Source organism: Azolla caroliniana, unplaced genomic scaffold, assembly GCF_043228905.1.
Source record: "Azolla caroliniana isolate FFs.n. ecotype wild unplaced genomic scaffold, voAzoCaro1.0.p SCAF_18, whole genome shotgun sequence".
Taxonomy (NCBI): Eukaryota; Viridiplantae; Streptophyta; class Polypodiopsida; order Salviniales; family Salviniaceae; genus Azolla; species Azolla caroliniana.
In genome coordinates this window covers 1,261,415-1,280,532 of record NW_028230453.1, presented here as the reverse complement: position 1 = coordinate 1,280,532, position 19,118 = coordinate 1,261,415, and the positions used below count along the sequence as shown (strand labels likewise).

The 19,118-nt window shown below is 37.2% G+C and overlaps 2 protein-coding genes across 2 annotated transcripts; one reads left to right on the top strand and one right to left on the bottom strand.

Moving 5' to 3' along the window:
* Positions 1 to 6,993: 6,993 nt before the first annotated feature.
* LOC147851985 (serine/threonine-protein kinase D6PKL2-like) lies at positions 6,994 to 9,332 on the top strand. Its single transcript, XM_087333970.1, has 2 exons — positions 6,994 to 7,857; positions 8,473 to 9,332. Exons 1-2 carry the CDS (start codon positions 7,172 to 7,174, stop codon positions 9,263 to 9,265), a joined length of 1,479 nt encoding a protein of 492 aa, XP_087190096.1. The 5' UTR covers positions 6,994 to 7,171; the 3' UTR covers positions 9,266 to 9,332.
* Positions 9,333 to 14,420: 5,088 nt separating this feature from the next.
* Positions 14,421 to 15,404, bottom strand: LOC147851984 (uncharacterized). Its single transcript, XM_087334397.1, has 4 exons — positions 15,256 to 15,404; positions 14,912 to 15,178; positions 14,534 to 14,811; positions 14,421 to 14,479 (listed from the first exon to the last, which is right to left on the bottom strand). Exons 1-4 carry the CDS (start codon positions 15,402 to 15,404, stop codon positions 14,421 to 14,423), a joined length of 753 nt encoding a protein of 250 aa, XP_087190523.1.
* Between the last annotated feature and the right edge of the window lie 3,714 nt (positions 15,405 to 19,118).

Below are 19,118 nucleotides of genomic sequence, written 5' to 3'. Positions count from 1 at the left end.
CAACCCACGCGCTCTGATACCATGTGAAAGATTGCTTGCGGAAGCGTTAGAAAGAACAATACACAGAGAGAGTGAGAGAGCAAAACACACTATTTTCCAAGATTATATTAATACTCTGTGCTCTGTATCTACAACGCGCTCATCAGCGCTATTTATACAAGTCCACACGGGACTATTAGAAGTACGATGTACTTCAATGCTCACATGAGCATCTGACACTAACTACGAGACTATAATTGCCTAGTAGTCTAACCTATACTAGGCTTCCAGTTACGGATTGGATTCGGCATATCGGCTCCTCTTGCTTACTGGTCCTTACTGGTTACCGGCTCAGGCTTACTCAGCCGATCCGGCTCCGGTTGAGCTTGCCGCTCAACAAAATGCACTAAGGGTGGCCATTGGGCAACTTAGTATATCATCTCACCAACTTGAGATTGAGAATGGTCGAGCTAATAAAGTCCCTAGAGAGGAAAGGCTATGTAGGTTATGCCACATAGAGATAGAGGATGAGTATCACTTCACATGCAAGTGCCCAACTTATGCCGAGATACGGGCGGAATACCAAGACATATTAGGACCCTCTCCAAACTATTAGATACCCCGAGTGTAAAAAGACTAGGTAGGTATATCTTAGAGCTAAAACAACATAGGGAGAATAAATTACAAAGTGTTAATCATAACCCTTTTACTATTCATCAACATGTAACTAGTGTAATTTTTCAGGAACAAGGGGAGACGATGAATGTGGATACACTTACGCCGCTCGGCCTCTCCCTTGAGGAAGCATAAATATAAAGAACAACCAAACGCCCTCAGATGTTGGGCTTCAAAACAAGTCGACGTGGAGTAGAAAAGATTAAGAAGATAAGGGAACGTTGTCGTGAAGATCCGTCACTACGCGCGGATCGTGAGGCGGAACCGCTGGGGTTCTAGACCAGAAGGATTTAGAGTCGATACAAGCTTTGGCGAGAAAGTACTTAAGATAGATTGGGAAAGAGAGAAGTTGAGATTACACGATTGAGAGAGATTGATTGAACTTTTAGATTTAAGAAACAAGTTACACGATCAATTTGATAACGAATTTCTCCCTCTTAATTTTCATAAAAAATCGTGTTTTTTCTCCTCCCCCTTCCCTCTTTTATAGATGCTCTCATGCATATGATGCATGTGAGGGTACAAGACATGCATAAATTGCATGTTTGCCATTTGGCGCTTATGTATTACATGTGGTGCATGATAACTATGTCACTCATTTTAGTTCTCATGTATGAGAATTTACATGTAAAAGTACTATGATAGAAATATAATTTCAACTAAATAGCATGGCTTAATGGTAAGCCAATTGACTCCTAACTTGGAGGTGCAAGGTTCAAATCCTTACTTGCCCTCCTTGTATATGTAAATATGTATATATATTTATATATTTATTTATCTAGTCGCCGGACGCCGGTTCGCCGGATGCCGTCGGTTACCGTTGTCGTCGTCGGATCACCGTCGGATGCCTCCGGATCACCGGCTCCATCGTCGGTCCGGTTTTGGTTGGCCAAAACCCTTTACGAGTAGCTAGCCCACCTCCACTCTTAGTTCAAGTTACCTTGAACTCTCTATGCTCCACACATAGACACAAAGATAACATCTTTTGCTCCACCTTATATATGATGAGAGCTGTATTTGTCGTGCCTATGTGGGATATCTCACAATTTTCTCCTTTCCTTTTACAAACTTTATACCCTCATATCTTGACATTTAGTTGTCCGTTTCTCGTGTAATAAAGTGCATTCGAAACCTCCATTATTTTGTACTTAGATATTAAATCTATTTAAAATGTTATCTTCACAATTATTGTACTACATGATTCATACTCGATTTCGTACGTTTTATGGGATTTTCACACTATTGCCGAAAATCTTCATAACAACATAAGCTACGTCGACTAGAAGCTATGGTTGGGGTACTTTTTACATTGGGACCACGGGCCACATCCACATCGCAACCCTTTGACCTCCTACTTCTCTTCGAGAGACTTGGATGGAAATGAAATTAGGCCTAGTATAACATCTTTTCATTGTAGAACATGTTTTTTTTTTAGAATTATTTTTTATCTTATTTTCATTTTTTACTTTTGATGAATGGGTAAATTTCCCATTTTTTGTAAACCATTTGTCTCATGGGCCAAATTTGGCCTTAGAAGACGTTAATATATCTTTCTTTCTCTCTCTCTCTCTCTCTCTCTCTCTCTCTCTCTCTCTCTCTCTCTCTCTCTATTTGTTCCTGACTCCTCATCACCTGCCACTCATAACTTTAATTGTTAGAGCACGACCGAGTAGTTGTGTTGCTCTGACCCTCGCACCTGACAAAGTAATTTGATGCCAATCAGTCGAAAAGTCAAGGTTCTCAGAGTTCTCCTCTATATAGCCCTTGGATTCACTGATCATATTGAATTCAAATCCTTCCATCTCAACACGTTGAGGTTGGTTTTGGTGTTGGTGTTTATCAAGTAGTGCACAACTAATTGGTTCAGATATGTGCCTTAGTTACCAAACACATTTATTCAATAGCATTTTTTATTTGTGTCACGTTACTTAATCAATTGATTTAGCCAATTGTGAGGCATCCTAACAAATAAAACACATTGCATGGGATGCTTGAGATATACAAATTTCTAGGATCCGCCTCGAATATGACCTATTGGATGAGTTTGTGATCTATGTGTGGGCCAAGCTCATGGATAAATGGATATACCCAACATGTAAACTTTTGTGTAGGGAGAGGTGGATAGGTAGATAGACTATTGATGTCCTCCCAACGCGGGTGGGCCAAGCCCATGGTGCACATCAAACATCAAATCTCTTAAAATGATTACTTTGATGCTGACATCATAGACCACTAAGGCAGATAATTTTGGATAACTTATAATATTAATAGAAATAAATTCTTGGAGTGTTGAAAAATGTGGGATATTCTAGAAGTTTTGGAAATAAGAATATCTTAGGAACTTTGTGAAGAATTAGTATTTTACTAAATTTAAAGCCTAGTGGCCAAAGGAAATCCATGCCAAGGTGGCATGGGTATAAAAAAATATGGAGCAAACACAAGAAAACATATTAATAAATATGCATTGTTATATCAATACCCATCTAGGTGGGTTGAAGACTAATAAAGGATTGCGTAAGATTTGAGTGTTGTAATGGGAACCCATGCTAATGTGGCACAAAATCATCAACATGTGAGGCGAGAAAAGAAAGGACACATGTCGCAAATGACACAAACAAATAGAACCCAATCAAGCTCAAATATTACAAATGATTATTGTCATTTTGCATCACGACTTTACCACATTTTGTATTGCCTATTATGAAAGGTTTACCTCACGTGCAAAATCATGATATTGATCCACAGTACAAAATGTCTATGTTGGATATTATTAGTTAAAACAAAGGGTTTGATCTAGTATTAGACATATTAGTTTTATTTTGATTAAATAAGTTTGCAAAGCATAGAAAAATAGAGTAGGAAAGAAGGTTTGGGCCAAGTAATTTGACTTGTTTGTAGTTATATGTAGAATTCTAAGGAGAGAATGACACGTTGACATGACATTCATCAACTAGCTAGCCGTGTGTAGTGTTAGTCGAAGAAGGCGAAATAATTTTAGAGAAAAATATAAGGCATCTTAAAATATACATCATGATAAAGTGTTTCTAATTATGCTATGTATATATAGATAGATAGATAGATATTATATTTGAACACCGCACATACTGAATTGCTTCCTTATGTTTTATGTTGGTCGCGTCCAAACAATATACTTACTCTAATAACTTGGTTGTATCCAAACACCATATGTAATTGAATTGGTTCCAATTTTTATTGTGGTCGTGACCGTTCATTTTTATGTATGAAGTTCAACTCAAGGCTATGAGATTAACCAATTTAAGGAGAATCAAACTCTTGATTTGCTCAAGGTAGACCAAATGTTTCAATGAGTCCTCGAATATTTTATCCTATCTATTGGATTCAAATCCAAATACAAAAGGTTGCAAGGACTTCATTGTCAAATGTGAATTGGTCGATTTATTTGACCTTGTTACGTAGAATACTTAGTGTTTTACAATTTTCAAAGTTAACAAACTTTACATGCTAAAGCACAATGTGAAATTGTTGCATGTATGCATACATCTCATATGACACTTGAAACATCCCCACCAATCAGATCTACAAAAATACTATGTTACTGAAATTGTGAACTTATTAGTTTCGAATCTCAACATTCTAGCATGTAAACATGATGGTGTGGTTTATCCAATCAACCTTTGCACGGTGGGTTTGGTGTAACATTAATTCCTTGTAGGTTTTGTTTGAGATCATTGCATAGTAACAAATTGCTCCAAAGAACAAGGTTTTACAAAGGCAATTGTTGACACTAATAACACTATGTTGAGGTAGTCTTGCATGAGCCCTCTAGTTAAGTTAATGCTTTGACATTTTTGAGTTTTTAATATAAGGGGCAATGCCATTAGTGACAAAGCTATGAGATAAATGGACATGAGTTGTAATTGATCAATATGGAGGATGTCATCAATGACGAGTTTATATAATAAATGAACAATGACTTGGGGTGCCCACTTTAGCTAAGTTTAATCAATAAATGTGAAAAGTTGGAATTGTCCTCCCTACAAAAATATAAAGAAGACAAATGTGGGAAAAATAGGAGAAAACAACAAAAGTCGAGTACGTGCCTTTTTTGTAAACTCAAACATATTTCAATCACACGGGGAATGTGAGGTGTGATCAATCGTCAAAAAGGCTACACTAAACACAAGATGCCATGTGCAATGCCATCTATATGATATGACAAATTTGTGTACATCACGCAGAAAAGGGGCTGAACACCACACATAACTCGGTGCAACATGTCAAAACCATTTCTGAATGAACAAAGTCAACAATACCACATGGAAAGTATACATAGATATGGAATATATGAATAGAGTAAGATCATTGAATGAACCAACTAGCAAAATGCTTACCTCACTTGTTTGCAATGGAGATTATCTTTCAAAAGTGACTCATTTTCTTTTCGAGGTTGTACTAGTCAACAAGAAGGTGAGGTTTGGCGTATGAGTTGGATCGTTCCAAAGATTTAATCCATATAACGAGAAAGGTAGATGTTCAAATGGCTAACAAACTTTTTTGGATAGTGGCTAATATCATAGCACACGAGAAAGGTAGATGTTCAAATGGCTAACAAACTTTTTGGGATAGTGGCTAATATCATAGCACACATCTATATGGATCTACACGTGCAATTTCAAGTACATATGTTGTAATGTCTAATGAAAAGGTGCTCGCATTCCCACATTTTTAACTTGCGAGAGAACTATACCTAAAAGGGAAATATCCATCATGAATGCATTTTTTTTTTGCTTGTAAATTGTTTGTCTTTTTTTGTGATTTTCTATTATTATAAGTACGTAAAAGGGGAACTTGAAATTTTAGCAAAACAAAAAACCGTGAACAATGTTAACAAGATGGGAGATGGGTAATGGTGTGATAAAGGTAGCCATATATACACACACATGTGACTTCACAAGTTGGCATGAAGGTGGAAAACAATATGGCAAAGTATAGTTGAAATCATGTGGACAAAGAACCTAGCATGATGTAGTTGAATCTAGGGTGAATGATTAGGAAAGTAGGTTAATGTGGAGGTGGACAAACAATCTCACAGTGTAGTGTGGACCAACTACACAAAGAACGAAGTAAAGAGTATAACATGAAAGAAGAAGAGAGAGAACAACTCTACAAGTCAATAAAGAAGTAGAAAAAGTGTAGTCCGGAACAACTTAATGAACAAGCCAATAACGTATAGTATGAATGAAGAGAAGGTGAAATGATTCGCATGTAAGTGTGGGCGATGGATGAATGACATGACAAAATGTAGCTAGAACCAGCTGGATGAATGGCCCACATTTCATTGCTTATTGGATGAATGAAGAGAAGGTGAAACGAATCGCATGTAGGTGTGGGTGACGGATGAATGATAGTACGACAAAATGTAGCTAGAACCGATTAGAAGAATGGGAGATCCAACTGATTGCAGTAAATGGAGTCAACAAAAGAGTGGTCTAAACCAGGAGGCGAATTACGACATGGTAGGGCAGGGTGGCGAGAGAGCAAACAGATTCATTGAAAGAGCGGTCTAAACGAGGAGGTGAGCAAGTGATCGAGGCAGAAGGTTGGTGGGGTGTATGTAATGTGAAATTGAACCGTTGGGTGGCACGGACAGGAAGTGTGGTGCGGACAGACATCGGAGGCCAAGAGGACACATGTAGGACAAGAGATGAGGCAAGGTTGGTAAGGGGAGGGGGGGACGAATCTGGGGCAAGTGATGAGGAGGCGGGACGAGGAGTCAAGGGTCAAGTCAAGGGTCAAGTGACAAAGCCGGCCAAAGGCCAGGCATGAAGTGTTTGTTGATTAGGAGGCGGGACGAGGAGTCAAGGGTCAAGTGACAAAGCCGGCCAAAGGCCAGGCATGAAGTGTTTGTTGATTAGGAGGCAGGACGAGGAGTTGGGGGGTCAAGGGACAAAGCCGGCCAAAGACCAGGCAGGAAGTGTTTGCCCTGGGAGACAAGAAGCCAGAGAGCAAGGAGAAAAGCATTGCAAAACGTGTGTGAAAAAAAAGCATTGCAAAACGTGTGTGAATTTGTGTGTGTGTGTGGGGGGGGGGGGGGGAGGGGAGGCCCTGCTTTTTGTGAAGCGAAAAAAAAGAAAAGAAGAAAAGAGCATGAAAAAAACATGGGCACATTAATTAACATAAAGAAACAGAGAAAGAAAGGAAAGAAAGGAAAGAAAGAAAGAAGAAGTAAACGGAGGAGAAGAAAGACGAAGGGCAATCCCCCATCCAAAATCCCACACATATATAAAAAGACTGAAGATTGAAGGAATTCAAATCAATCATCTCCTCCGCATTTCTCTGATCGGGGTTTCGAGTTCTCCATGGAACCCTAAAATAAACACACACACACACAGTCCATCCATCCATCCATCCATTCTTCTTCCTTCCTCCTTTTGAAATTGACATAATCCTGAAACTTCACGCCCAATCCAATCCAATCCAATCCTTCCCTTTTCTTTCTTTTTTCAAAAGACTTGGAACAGAAGTCATCCAAAGTATGATGGACCAGATCAATCCGGAACCCCACAGCGCTCAGGCTTTAAAATCATCCAACCATCGCCTCAAATCCTCCCCAGTGCTCCTCAGATCCAAGAGCACCGCTCCACACCCTGTTTCCATCATGGCTTCCCCTCACAGACACAAGAACCCTTCCAAAACCATGGATTTAAGAAGGTCTAGATCAACCAGACCCAGCAAGAACGATCACAGGGCCCGCGGGAATCGCGACGAAGCTAACGACCGTGATCCGATGATAAGCTATGGAAAGAATCCCGAATGCAGCGAAGCGATCCGGTTGGCTGGCTTAGGCCAGTCAGGGTTAGGGTTACAGAATTTCACACCCCTGAAGAAACTCGGGTATGGCGACATTGGAAGTGTGTATCTTGTGGAGCTCAAGGGGCCATTACCTAATTTTAATCAGAGTGAGATGAGTAAGCATAGCAAGTGTTGGTTTGCTATGAAGATGATGGACAAGGAGCTCTTGGAGACTCGGAAGAAGGTCCAGCGTGTCCACACGGAGCGGGACATCCTGCGGACGCTCGACCACCCATTTTTGCCGACACTTTACGCGGATTTCGAGACGGATAGATTCGCATGCCTGGTCATCGAGTTTTGCGCTGGCGGAGACCTTCATGCACTTAGGCAGAAACAACCTTGCAAGCATTTCTCCGAATCCGCCACAAGGTAAGAATTCTTCGAGGTCATAGCGCCATGTATATATGTATGACATTCATGTGTATATATGTATGTTATGTATGTATGTATGTACGACATTCATGCGCGTGTATATATGTATATATGAAAGTATGTATGCATGCTTGATCGAAAATTTGCGATGCAAAGTAGGGATTTTCTCAATGACCCCAGTAATTTACATTGCAAATTCTTGATCAAACATGCATACATACTTTCGTATTTTCGCATGAATGTCGTACATACATACCATACCATACATACATCCTATTTCGATTCGATGCATCCATTGTGTGCATTGCGTTATGCGCACACCCTGAATGAATCATGGCCCACTGCCCCACCCAAACCATTAGCCATGAGGCTCTTATCATATGAATCCTCTATATGAAGAAGCATGGGCATGTGGAATTATGATCATTTCAACCCATACATCTCACTCATGTGTCATAATCATCATCATGCCTAATGCATATTGAATGCTATTTCCCCCATCTATCATTGCTTCATGTAAATTTTCATTAACCCCGTGCCAATTTGAATATATATGATTAAAATAAACCATATTGTCTCAAACATGACCATCTTAATTTGCCCCATGCGCAGGTTTTACGCAGCGGAAGTACTCCTTTCGCTCGAGTATTTACACATGAAGGGCGTGATTTACCGAGATTTAAAGCCCGAAAACATTCTCATCAGAGAAGATGGGCACATCATGCTCTCCGATTTTGACCTCTCCTTGCAATGTGCGGTAAAACCGACATTGTTGAAATCGTGTTCAGTTCACTCTAGTACCCCATCCATGGTAGAACCAGATGCCTCTCAAGACAAGTATCCCCTATGTATGCAACCTTCTTGTTTCTCTCCAAAAATGCTATTGAGATCCGCAAAGTCGAGGCTAAGGAAGAATGAACCCGGTAATCAAGTGGCTCCTTTGCCTGAGGTCTTCATTGAGCCAACGGGGACCAAATCGATGTCTTTTGTTGGAACTTATGAATATATCGCGCCCGAGATTATTATCGGAGAAGGGCATGGGAGTGCCGTGGATTGGTGGACCTTTGGCATCCTTCTCTATGAGCTTCTCTATGGGACCACCCCATTCAAAGGACAAGACAACAAAGCCACTTTGTTGAATATCCTTGGGAAACCGCTTCAGTTTCCCGAGATACACAATTCGAGTTTGGCTGCGAGAGATCTTATTCGACGTTTGCTCGTAAAAGATCCCGAGAAGAGGCTTGGATACACACGCGGAGCATCGGAGATAAAGCAACATCCTTTCTTCAAAGGCATCAATTGGGCTCTCATTAGGAGCTTATCTCCCCCCGAGGTGCCGATGCCGTTTCAGATGTCCTCCAATTCCCTTCTCCTTGAGATGGAAAAAAGCGATTTTGGGTTCTAAGGCAATGATGTTGTATGTATAAATTTATATAGATATGATAATATACAATTCACTTCATGGAGAGTTTTCTGACCCTAGTCTTCTCATATTTCAAGCATGGTGGATCTATATAATGCTCATATATTTAGGAAAGTGTTTTGATCGGAACCCCTTGAGAGGCTTATCCTTAGTGATGATAACACTAGTGAATCACTAATAAAAGAGGGAACATGAATCGATCAAGTTAAGTCATCTCTCAAAACAATTTAATGAGATCAAGTGTGATAATACTTCAACATTAATAAGTAAAATAGTAAATACTTGATATTAAGTGAACCATAAGATGAAACCCAAGTGAAGCAGAAGCTATGTATAATATCTTTAGGCTAAGGACACATTACCTTAATGGGAACACCACTAAGAATGCAATAATGAAATTCTAAGTTCCTAATAACGATAGTCTAAATTCTATAGTCAGAACACAAAATAACAAAGCATTGGTGAGTCTATGGTTTCTCTTCTCTAATTGATAGATAACTAATAATACGAGCATTTAGGTTTTCAAGTATGTACTTAATCATATGAAAACAAATAAAGACATATGCAATACACATATAATTGGATTATATGAATCATGACGATCATCTTATGTGGAAGGGAAATGTAGGCGACGATGCAAAACATGACTTGCTTGATATAGTATAAATCTTATATTCCAACATTATGAACCGGTTTTACATATTTTGTGAAATTGAGAAGTATCAATGTTATTATGAAGTGTAGCATTGTAGGTGGTAATTGTTTCTTTATATTTGTTGTTAGGTACACGTACACTATGTAGGGGAACCTAGCATATATTCATTCCACACTCAGTGTTCAGGAAAAAGTGGTATCAAATATTCGAACTTCTTGTTGAAGATCTTCATGCAATAATTTCTACTAAAATCCAATGTAAAAATGTGGGGATTTCTCATGATTTACACCAAAATAAATAATCCCCAAATACAAGCCATAACTATCATGAGGAAATTATGATAGTGTATCGTTAGATTTGCTCTTTTTGCAATCGTATATAAACAATTACAAAGTGGTTTGGTGCTTGTAAGCGAAGCAAAAATGCTTTTAGATTTGTGGGGTAATGTACCACTTTGTACTTTTTAGATCCAAATTTGTGACAAATTTCTTATCTTTTAACAAACTTCGGCCATTATGCATTACTTTCGTGAAAAAGTGATGTATGATTAGGATATAAATTTTGTTTTTGGTGCAACATATGTTTTGAAAGCATGTTCATCAACCATCTTAGGAAATTGTGGGCAATCGTACTTCTCTCATGATTCATGATCATGTTTACATAGCAACCCAAAAAGCTATATAATGTGTATAAAGAGAAGAAGTGGAAGTACTCACATACATCGTATGTCACATGATCTTTTGATGAACCTACATTCGTGCATTTTAATTCATGGGAGAAACTAGTTCATAAAATATGTTAAATATCGTACAATATTAATGTGGAAACAAAATTAACATGGAAACAAGGGTGCATGATGTTGAAAATTTTAGCCTAGGGAATTTTATATTCTAAATTTATGGAATATATCTATCACTATTAAGGTAAGATCATGTACTTCCGTACGAGCCACAACACTCCCTTTATAATATGCATACAAATATAGTGGACGAAAAAGATCATGCAAATCATGTCATATACAGTGAAAATGTGATTTTCCTGACAATTGTCAAGCGAAAGGCTTAAAAAATGTCATATTTCCTACAAAAATGTTGTTTCTTTCATAACAACAAACAAAGTAAGCATTATTGACTTGGAAAATTGAAACATTGAGTGATGTTACATTGCATCGATTTGCATTGCCATAATATGTCTAACAAAATTATTGCAAGGCATTTGATAATCCTTGTTGAACTTGTCTTTTTTAGTACAATGAAGTGTGTGTCATTCTGAATCCTAAGGAATATATTTCCGTAGGATAACAGAGTTCGTTTTTGGTTGATGGGCAAAGTCGTACAAATGCTTCTATTGTTTTAAGACTTTGGGCTTAAAATGTTTGAAGCTCAAAAGAACCTATCGTGATCAAGGAGTTCTACTACCATTAAAACCGGAGCTTTGCAAACGTTGATAGTTATGAATGTTGATTGAATAACCAACTTGTTATGAAACTATTAAAAACCACAAATTATATACAAGTATAAAAACATAGTTCTTGAAAACAACATTGGCTTTTAAATTTATGATATTAATTTTTAGAGATATATTCACATGCACAACTGTAAAGCCAATGAGGATTGCCCATAATGTGTTTTTGCTAATTTTGCAAACAAACATTTCAACAAAGTCAATTGATTCTACTCGAAGGATATTCAACTTTATATGCTCCTCGAAAGAAAACAAATGAAAGTCAACACTTTCGTGGATGTTAGAGTACGGAACACATACGATGCTTATAATTTAAGCCGAATTTTAACGATTTGCAGAAGGTACATCTAGAAGCATATTGGTGTACGGAAACAAGACACTGACAGATCTCGAGGAAATGACATGGAAGCATCCATGTTTATGTTCACATACAATGTTTATCATTTAAGTTGAGCTTAACCAATTTAAGTTCACATACAATGTCTCGAGGTAAACCGGAGCTTTGCAAACATTGATAGTTATGAATGTTGATAGATTACCCAATTTGCTATGAAATTATTAAAAACCACAAATTATATACAAGTATAAAAACATAGTTCTTGAAAACAACATTGGCTTTTGACTATATGATATTAATTTTAGAGATATATTCACAATGCACATGCACAACTGTAAAGCCAATGAGTATTGCCCATAATGTGTTTTTGCTAATTTTGCAAACAAACATTTCAACAAAGTCAATTGATTGTACTTGAAGGATATTCAACTTTATATGCTCCTTGAAAGAAAACAAATGAAAGTCAAGACTTTCGTGGATGTTAGTGTACGGAACACATACGATGCTTATAATTTAAGTTGAGTTTTAACAATTTGCAGAAGGTACACCTAGAAGCATATTGGTGTACGGAAACAATACACTAACGGATCTCGAGGAAATGACATGGAAGCATCCATGTTTAAGTTCACATACAATGTTTATCATTTAGGCCGAGCTTAACCAATTTAAGTTCACATACAATGTCTCGAGGTAAACTAGTGCTTTGCAAACATTGATAGTTATGAATGTTGATAGAATAACCAATTTGCTATGAAATTATTAAAAACCACAAATTATATACAAGTATAAAAACATAGTTCTTGAAAACAACATTGGATTTTACTTTATGATATTAATTTTAGAGATATATATGTATTAACATGCACAACTATAAAGCCAATGACAAGTATTGCCCATAATGTGTTTTTGCTAATTTTGCAAACAAACATTTCAACAAGTCAATTGATTGTACTTGAAGGATATTCAACTTCATATGCTCCTCGAAAGAAAACAAAGTAAAAGTCAACACTTCCGTGGATGTTGGTGTACGGAACACATATGATGCTTATCATTTAAGTTGAGTTTTAACAAGTTGCAGAAGGTACACCTAGAAGCATTTTGGTGTACGGAAACAATACACTGACTGATCTCGAGGAAATGACATGGAAGCATCCATGTTTAAGTTCACATACAATGTTTATCATTTAAACGGAGCTCTTAGATTTTTGTGCAAGGAGCTCCCAAAGGTATATGATTTGTTTAACCAACTTTGTTTCATATGGTTCTTGAAAGAAAACAAAGTGAAAGTCAATGCCTTTGTGGATCAACGTGTAAAGAAATGATACAATGACAAATCTAGAAGAAATTGCATGGGAGCATCCATTTTAAAGGTTCTTATTACCATTTAAATTGACATCAGACAATTTGCACAAGGAACTCCCAAAAGCATACATTTTGTGCGGACCAACTTTATTTCATATAAATCTTGAAATAAAACCAAGTAAAAGTCAATACATTTGTGGATATTAGAAGTAATCAAATGGAAGAACCCATGTTTAGGGTCCCATATGGTGCTTGTCATTTGAGTTGAGCTTTGACAATTTGCACAAGGAATTCCCAAAAGCATATAACTTATGCAACTAGCTTTATCATATGCAATGCTAGTAATCACATAACAAATATTGTGTAGTACCTAAAACATAGTTGCATAATTATATAACAAGAAAGTCCACGCAAATGCATTTGTTTGTGATGTTGTTTGCACAGGTTAGTACCTAGAATAACCCAGCTTATCTATGCATGAAAATGATCTCTTATAAAGAAAGGATGGTATCAACCATAACATGACATTGTTTTGCAACGCGATCCAAATCTACCCCTAAGCATGTATTCCAATAAATAGCATAAACAAGAATAATAAATTCTCAAACTAGCAAAGGTGAGTCGTTGGAGTTTGGCCAACAATTCTCTAGCCTGTGCCACCAATTACCCTTTCAAAATAGCATTTTTCGTAGATGACCCTTGTAGGGATCATGTCATAGTCATACATGAGGTGCATGCATGTGAAATGGCAAAACTCTACACTTTAAATAAGAGGGACATGATACACATGAAAGAAAGCCTAATGAAAATGCCATCCATGAATGTTGTAGCAAACACTTCAAAGGTGTTAGAACCCAAAGGATCTAATTGGGTTTGATTGGTCTCCACATGCTCCATTCCAATTGTGGCTTAAGTAAAATTGCACGAATGATCTTTCATTGAGGGGTATGCTCATTTGTGAGCAATTAATAGACAAGCTTCTTAATTTAGAGATGAGCTTTTCCACGATAACAAGCTTTTGGCAAGGTCGCATGAGCTTTGAAAAATGTGCTTTTATCGTTTTATGGCCCATGTAGGGATCGGCAACGGTTCGGTTTAGGCTTAGCCGGTTTGGCCTATCCAAGCCAAACCGGTTAAGCCTAAACCGTTTAGGGGTTTTCAAACCTGAACCAAACCAAACCAAACCGATCCCTAAACCGGCTTGGAAACCGGTTTGGGAGAAAACAACAATACTATACATTGAATATTGAACTTCATAACACAATTCCATTACAATTTATCATTGAACAATCCCCCTCCAATATGCCCCAAATGTAGAATGGTTACAAGGCTTAGAGAAAATCAACAAGAAAACATAAAATGAGAAATGCAAGGCAAATTTAACTAATAGATACTTGGAGAAAAACAACGAGAAAAAATCTACTATTCCAAAAATCAACTGTCATAATTGTCCAAGTCATAATATTCCAAAAAAAAACACTTGTCCAAGTACAAGTATTCAATAACACCATCCCTGTGATAATCTCTTCTAAATTGATATCTAAAGTATCATATGCATCATTAATATCTTTAGGAATTGGAATGTTTACACTATCAAGTAGATCTATCCAAGATCGTATGCACATCTCTGCCTTGAAAGTGCATGAATGCAACAGTTGCCTATCTTCGAAGTTATCACGAGCTTCGGAGTTAGCTTCCTCTGAAGGCATTGATGAAGTTGGAATAGCCAAATAATCGCATGCCATTTTATACATCCTTGGAAAAATGGATCTGTTTCAAATCATAAAAAAAGATACTATCAAAATGTGTTCATTAATTACTAACAATAACAAATTTGTTTAATAAAACATGATGCAATATAGCTTGAAACATGTTGGTAGACCACCAATGTAGAGGGTCTACGGTACTCTTCACTCGTGGAACCTTCAAGAAACCGTCAATTTCTATCCGAGCTGATGATTCATGAGATTTCTCATTGTTCATACCCCAAAATTCCAAAAATTCAAACGGAGATCCTTCATATGCATCTTCGGATAGAGAATCTTCGACATTAGGATCATGATATTGGGTTGTCAAGAAACTTTGCACCAATTCTATATCGGGGTCTCTCTCAATTGGATTAGTTGGTTTCAGAACTCTACATTCAAACAAAAAACATTATTAGTAAGAAAGAAATATTAAAAAAGGGAAAATTTCAATTAAAAACATTAGTACCTTGGGTCAACAAACATTGCGATTCGAGATGGAATGGATTTAAGGTATTCTTGGTACTTGATTAGATATTGTAAGCATTTGGTACTAGCCTCTTGTTGCACTTGAAGAGTAATATTCTCGGAGGGTGAATTAACCGAGTTCATATCCATAGAAATATATTTATTACAATGTGCTAATAAGTTGTTGAATGCAAGCGCTGCTATTGAGAGGGTAGGATACTTTGACCCACTCAAGTAATTACAAATTTTAGCATGCACAAGCAACCATTGTTCCATACTTTGTATATGACTCCAATCTTCTATGGAGAGTGTATGGTCCACAAACTCATTAGCAATGCCTTGTCACTTGTGGTACAAATCAAGACATCTCTTAACTTTAGGGATTGTTGATACATTATTATAGTTGAATTTTATCTAGTAATGCAATCTACACATGGTGGTTCTTGTTCTCCATTCTCATGCATGATTTTTGAATATTTTTTAAATATAGCTCTACTCACTTTAATTGTGTGTATAGAATGTAATGTCTTCCTTAACTTCATAGTAGAAGGAGTAATAACTTCTAATGCAGACTTTACACCTAGTTGATATGTATGCCCCGTGCATCTTAACATATGTGATGATTGTAAAATGTCTTGTCCATGATGACTAAGTAATAACCTAGCTAATTCTTTTGATGCAACTAGAGATTCACTAGCACCGTCAGAAGTTGTAGATAGAATACGCGAAGAGATACTAAATGATTTTAGACGGGAGAATAAAGCTTTTTCGACACGTTTTCGTATCCCATCTCCTGGAAAGACATCTAGGAAGTCTAAAAGCACACTAGCCTGCTTAGTAGACTCGAAACAAACCCAATGTAAAGTCACGGGATAAAATCCTTTCAAACTATCATTTGTCCACCCATAAAATGTTATAGCATATCTAAAATTTTGTGAGGACAAATAAGTAATAACTAAATGGCGAAGAACAACATACATTCGTAACACTAATCTCTTAAGTGTATGAGCTGATTTAAGTTGATAAGTGGGCAAGACTTCATCCTATAATCTCTTAAAACTAGAAGACTCAATATGTGCATGAGGTAGCATTGATGTGACTATGTATCTAGTAATAGTACTATCAAACTTCTTCTCTAGAGTACGAGATATAACTAATGTAGATGAAGTAGCATCTATGTTACTTTGGACAAGAACATTGCCAGAAGTTTGTGGTTGTGATGTGCTATTAATATTATGCTTATCTAATAAATTCTTGGCAATAGAACCTGTAGATGTAGAGGTTGCCCACAACAAGCGACAATAGGCACATCGATGCTTATATGCATCTCCGTCCTTAATGGAGATCATGTGTTGCTCGGTCCATGAAGTTCTTTTTCTTGCCTTTGTTTTGCCTCTAGGGGTTGATATTGATGTCGCCTCTTCCATATAAATGTATGTACCTATAACCAAAATAAAATAAAATTTTGGTCATAAAAGATATTGTTTTGCCTCTAGGGGCTGATACAAGTACATACCTACATGCAAGCAACTACATCCATCCATACACTACATGTGTAAGCCCCATTTGTAAGCATCTACATTTTGGTAATGTAGGAAGTTCCTACATCACCAAAATGAAAAGTATAGTATATTCGAGGTAACTTATTACATTACCCACAATTTGATAATCAATTACTTCCAAATAATATGAAAATGGGAGAGAGCATTATACAACTTTTAGGAGAATAAAGTACCGATTTGTAGCTCATACTATCTTCTAACAATGATTGGCCTTCGAAGGTCATTTTCAATATTCATTTACTTCTTTTCATTTGATCATATGGTTCTTAGTGCGTGTATGTGTTAATTGAGTTATTCAGCAAAAGAGATAATGGTGGGTGTTTGTGTCTGTGTGTGTGACAATAAAATGTTGTTATATGAAAAAGTTAACTTAAAATCCATTATGGATTATTAGTTTTACTGGGTTGCATATGAATATGTCAAGCTCATGTTGCTAGTAAAAACCTACCTTTATGTATATTATTGTTAGTTCTTCCTTTGTATTAAAAGCTCATCCTATCTTTTCCAACAATATAAATGTCCTACTCTAATCATGACTTATTACATTGTGGGTAATGTATGAGGTAAAGTAATTGACTATATCATATATGTGCATTGTGAATCTTACTTGAAAAGTTGAAGGATGGAGGTATGCACTGTGTAGGCTCAGGGCTGAACGACACACACATGCGACAACAACAGGTCTTCGTCTTCCACTTTCTACTATGCAGCAAACTTCTCTCTCTCTCTCTCTCTCTCTCTCTCTCTCTTGGGTAAAAGCACACAATATATATTAATTGTATGTAAAATCCACTTAGTTAAAACACTTCTTAGTCCCCTCTTAGATACAATATATTTGTAGTGACCTGTAACAAGCGTGTACCATCTTGTAACCGCCAATCTACCCAAGGTGCAAAATTGGTTTTCAATGGCAAACATCCTTGCAACAATGGTATATCATGTAATTTCTCCCAAATAAATCCATAATTTGGGGGAATACATAACCATCTCTTGGCATCTTCAAAATCTGACAACCGTTGAGATTCATATCAACCACATCTTCCAAAGGTACAATCCCCAATCGAAATAAACGATTGAATTGAGATCTCAACTTCTCTTTCCCATGCCAAAACAACACTCGAGAAGAAACAAGCAATTTGTTTTGTAATGAATTACAATATTCTCGATCACTTGATGGTCCCCATTCAAAAAGAGATAATGCATCTTGTCACAATCTTACCAAATGTTGTCCACATACAGAATGTCGAATCTTTAGAGGAATACTTCCATTCAGTAGTGACCACCATGATGCTTGAATCTTTGTATTCCCATGCACCAATCCTTCATGCTCAATTTAATATTGCATCATAAATATCCGTGGTTGATCTTGTTGACCTATATCTCGTAATAATGTAAATCTACAAGCCATCAAATGTCTTCCCAAATCCAATATTGCTGCACCACCTAACCTTTTAGGAGTAGCCAAATGGTCCCTTGAAATCCATGTAACTCCCATCATTTCTCCCTTCTACCACAACATGAACCAAATAGGTTGTAACATGCTTTGTAATGCCTTCTTAGTCCAAGGAAGTAAAGGCAAAAAATATAAAAACATGGGTATCAATATACATTGCACCACTTTGAGTCGTACATGAAAGGGCCATAATTGAGACTTCCAATACATAAATTTGTCCCTCAATTTACTACCAATCCAATCAATCAATTGAATATTTGTAACATGAATGCCCAATGGATAACCCAAATGTCGATAAATTGAAGCTCGAGTAATCACTGACCCTCGCCATCCCAAACATTCCAAATCACTCTCCGTACAAGAAATAAGGCGAGACTTCCTCCAATTTATATACAACCCTGAAGCCAAAGCAAATTGATTCCAAACTTGCATACTCCTTTTAAGATTTTCTTTTGAGGCTTGTAAAAACATAAAAGAATCATCTGCCAATGCTTGTGCCACCAATTGTCCACCAGAAGGAAGATGCAAACCCACAATATCACCACTGGCCGCAAGATTTGACAACATTACTAACAAAGGATGTGTACCAATAGCAAATAACAATGAGCTTCGTGGACATCCTTGCCGCACGAATCATGTAAGAAACACTTTCGGAGTGATTCCGCCATTAAACATCACACGGGAGGTTGCATTTTTCCCTAGCTAAAAGATAAGTCGACACATACGAGGACCAAACCCCACATCACACTTGAGAGGAAAGACCAATTAACATGATTGTGAATGTTAATGTGCGGAAGCGTCAGATTGAACCGGATCAGCCGGATAGCAACAAAAAATGAGATGAAGGTT

Excerpts from the sequence above, each read along its gene's own strand:
- LOC147851984 (XM_087334397.1), bottom strand. The coding sequence starts at position 15,404 with ATGGATATGAACTCGGTTAATTCACCCTCCGAGAATATTACTCTTCAA. Across the intron at positions 14,812-14,911 it reads CATTGGTGGTCTACCAACAT|ATCCATTTTTCCAAGGATGT; the intron begins GTTTCAAGCTAT and ends GATTTGAAACAG. Across the intron at positions 14,480-14,533 it reads GATGGTGTTATTGAATACTT|TTGATTTTTGGAATAGTAGA; the intron begins GTACTTGGACAA and ends CAATTATGACAG.
- LOC147851985 (XM_087333970.1), top strand. The coding sequence starts at position 7,172 with ATGATGGACCAGATCAATCCGGAACCCCACAGCGCTCAGGCTTTAAAA. Across the intron at positions 7,858-8,472 it reads TTCTCCGAATCCGCCACAAG|GTTTTACGCAGCGGAAGTAC; the intron begins GTAAGAATTCTT and ends CCCCATGCGCAG.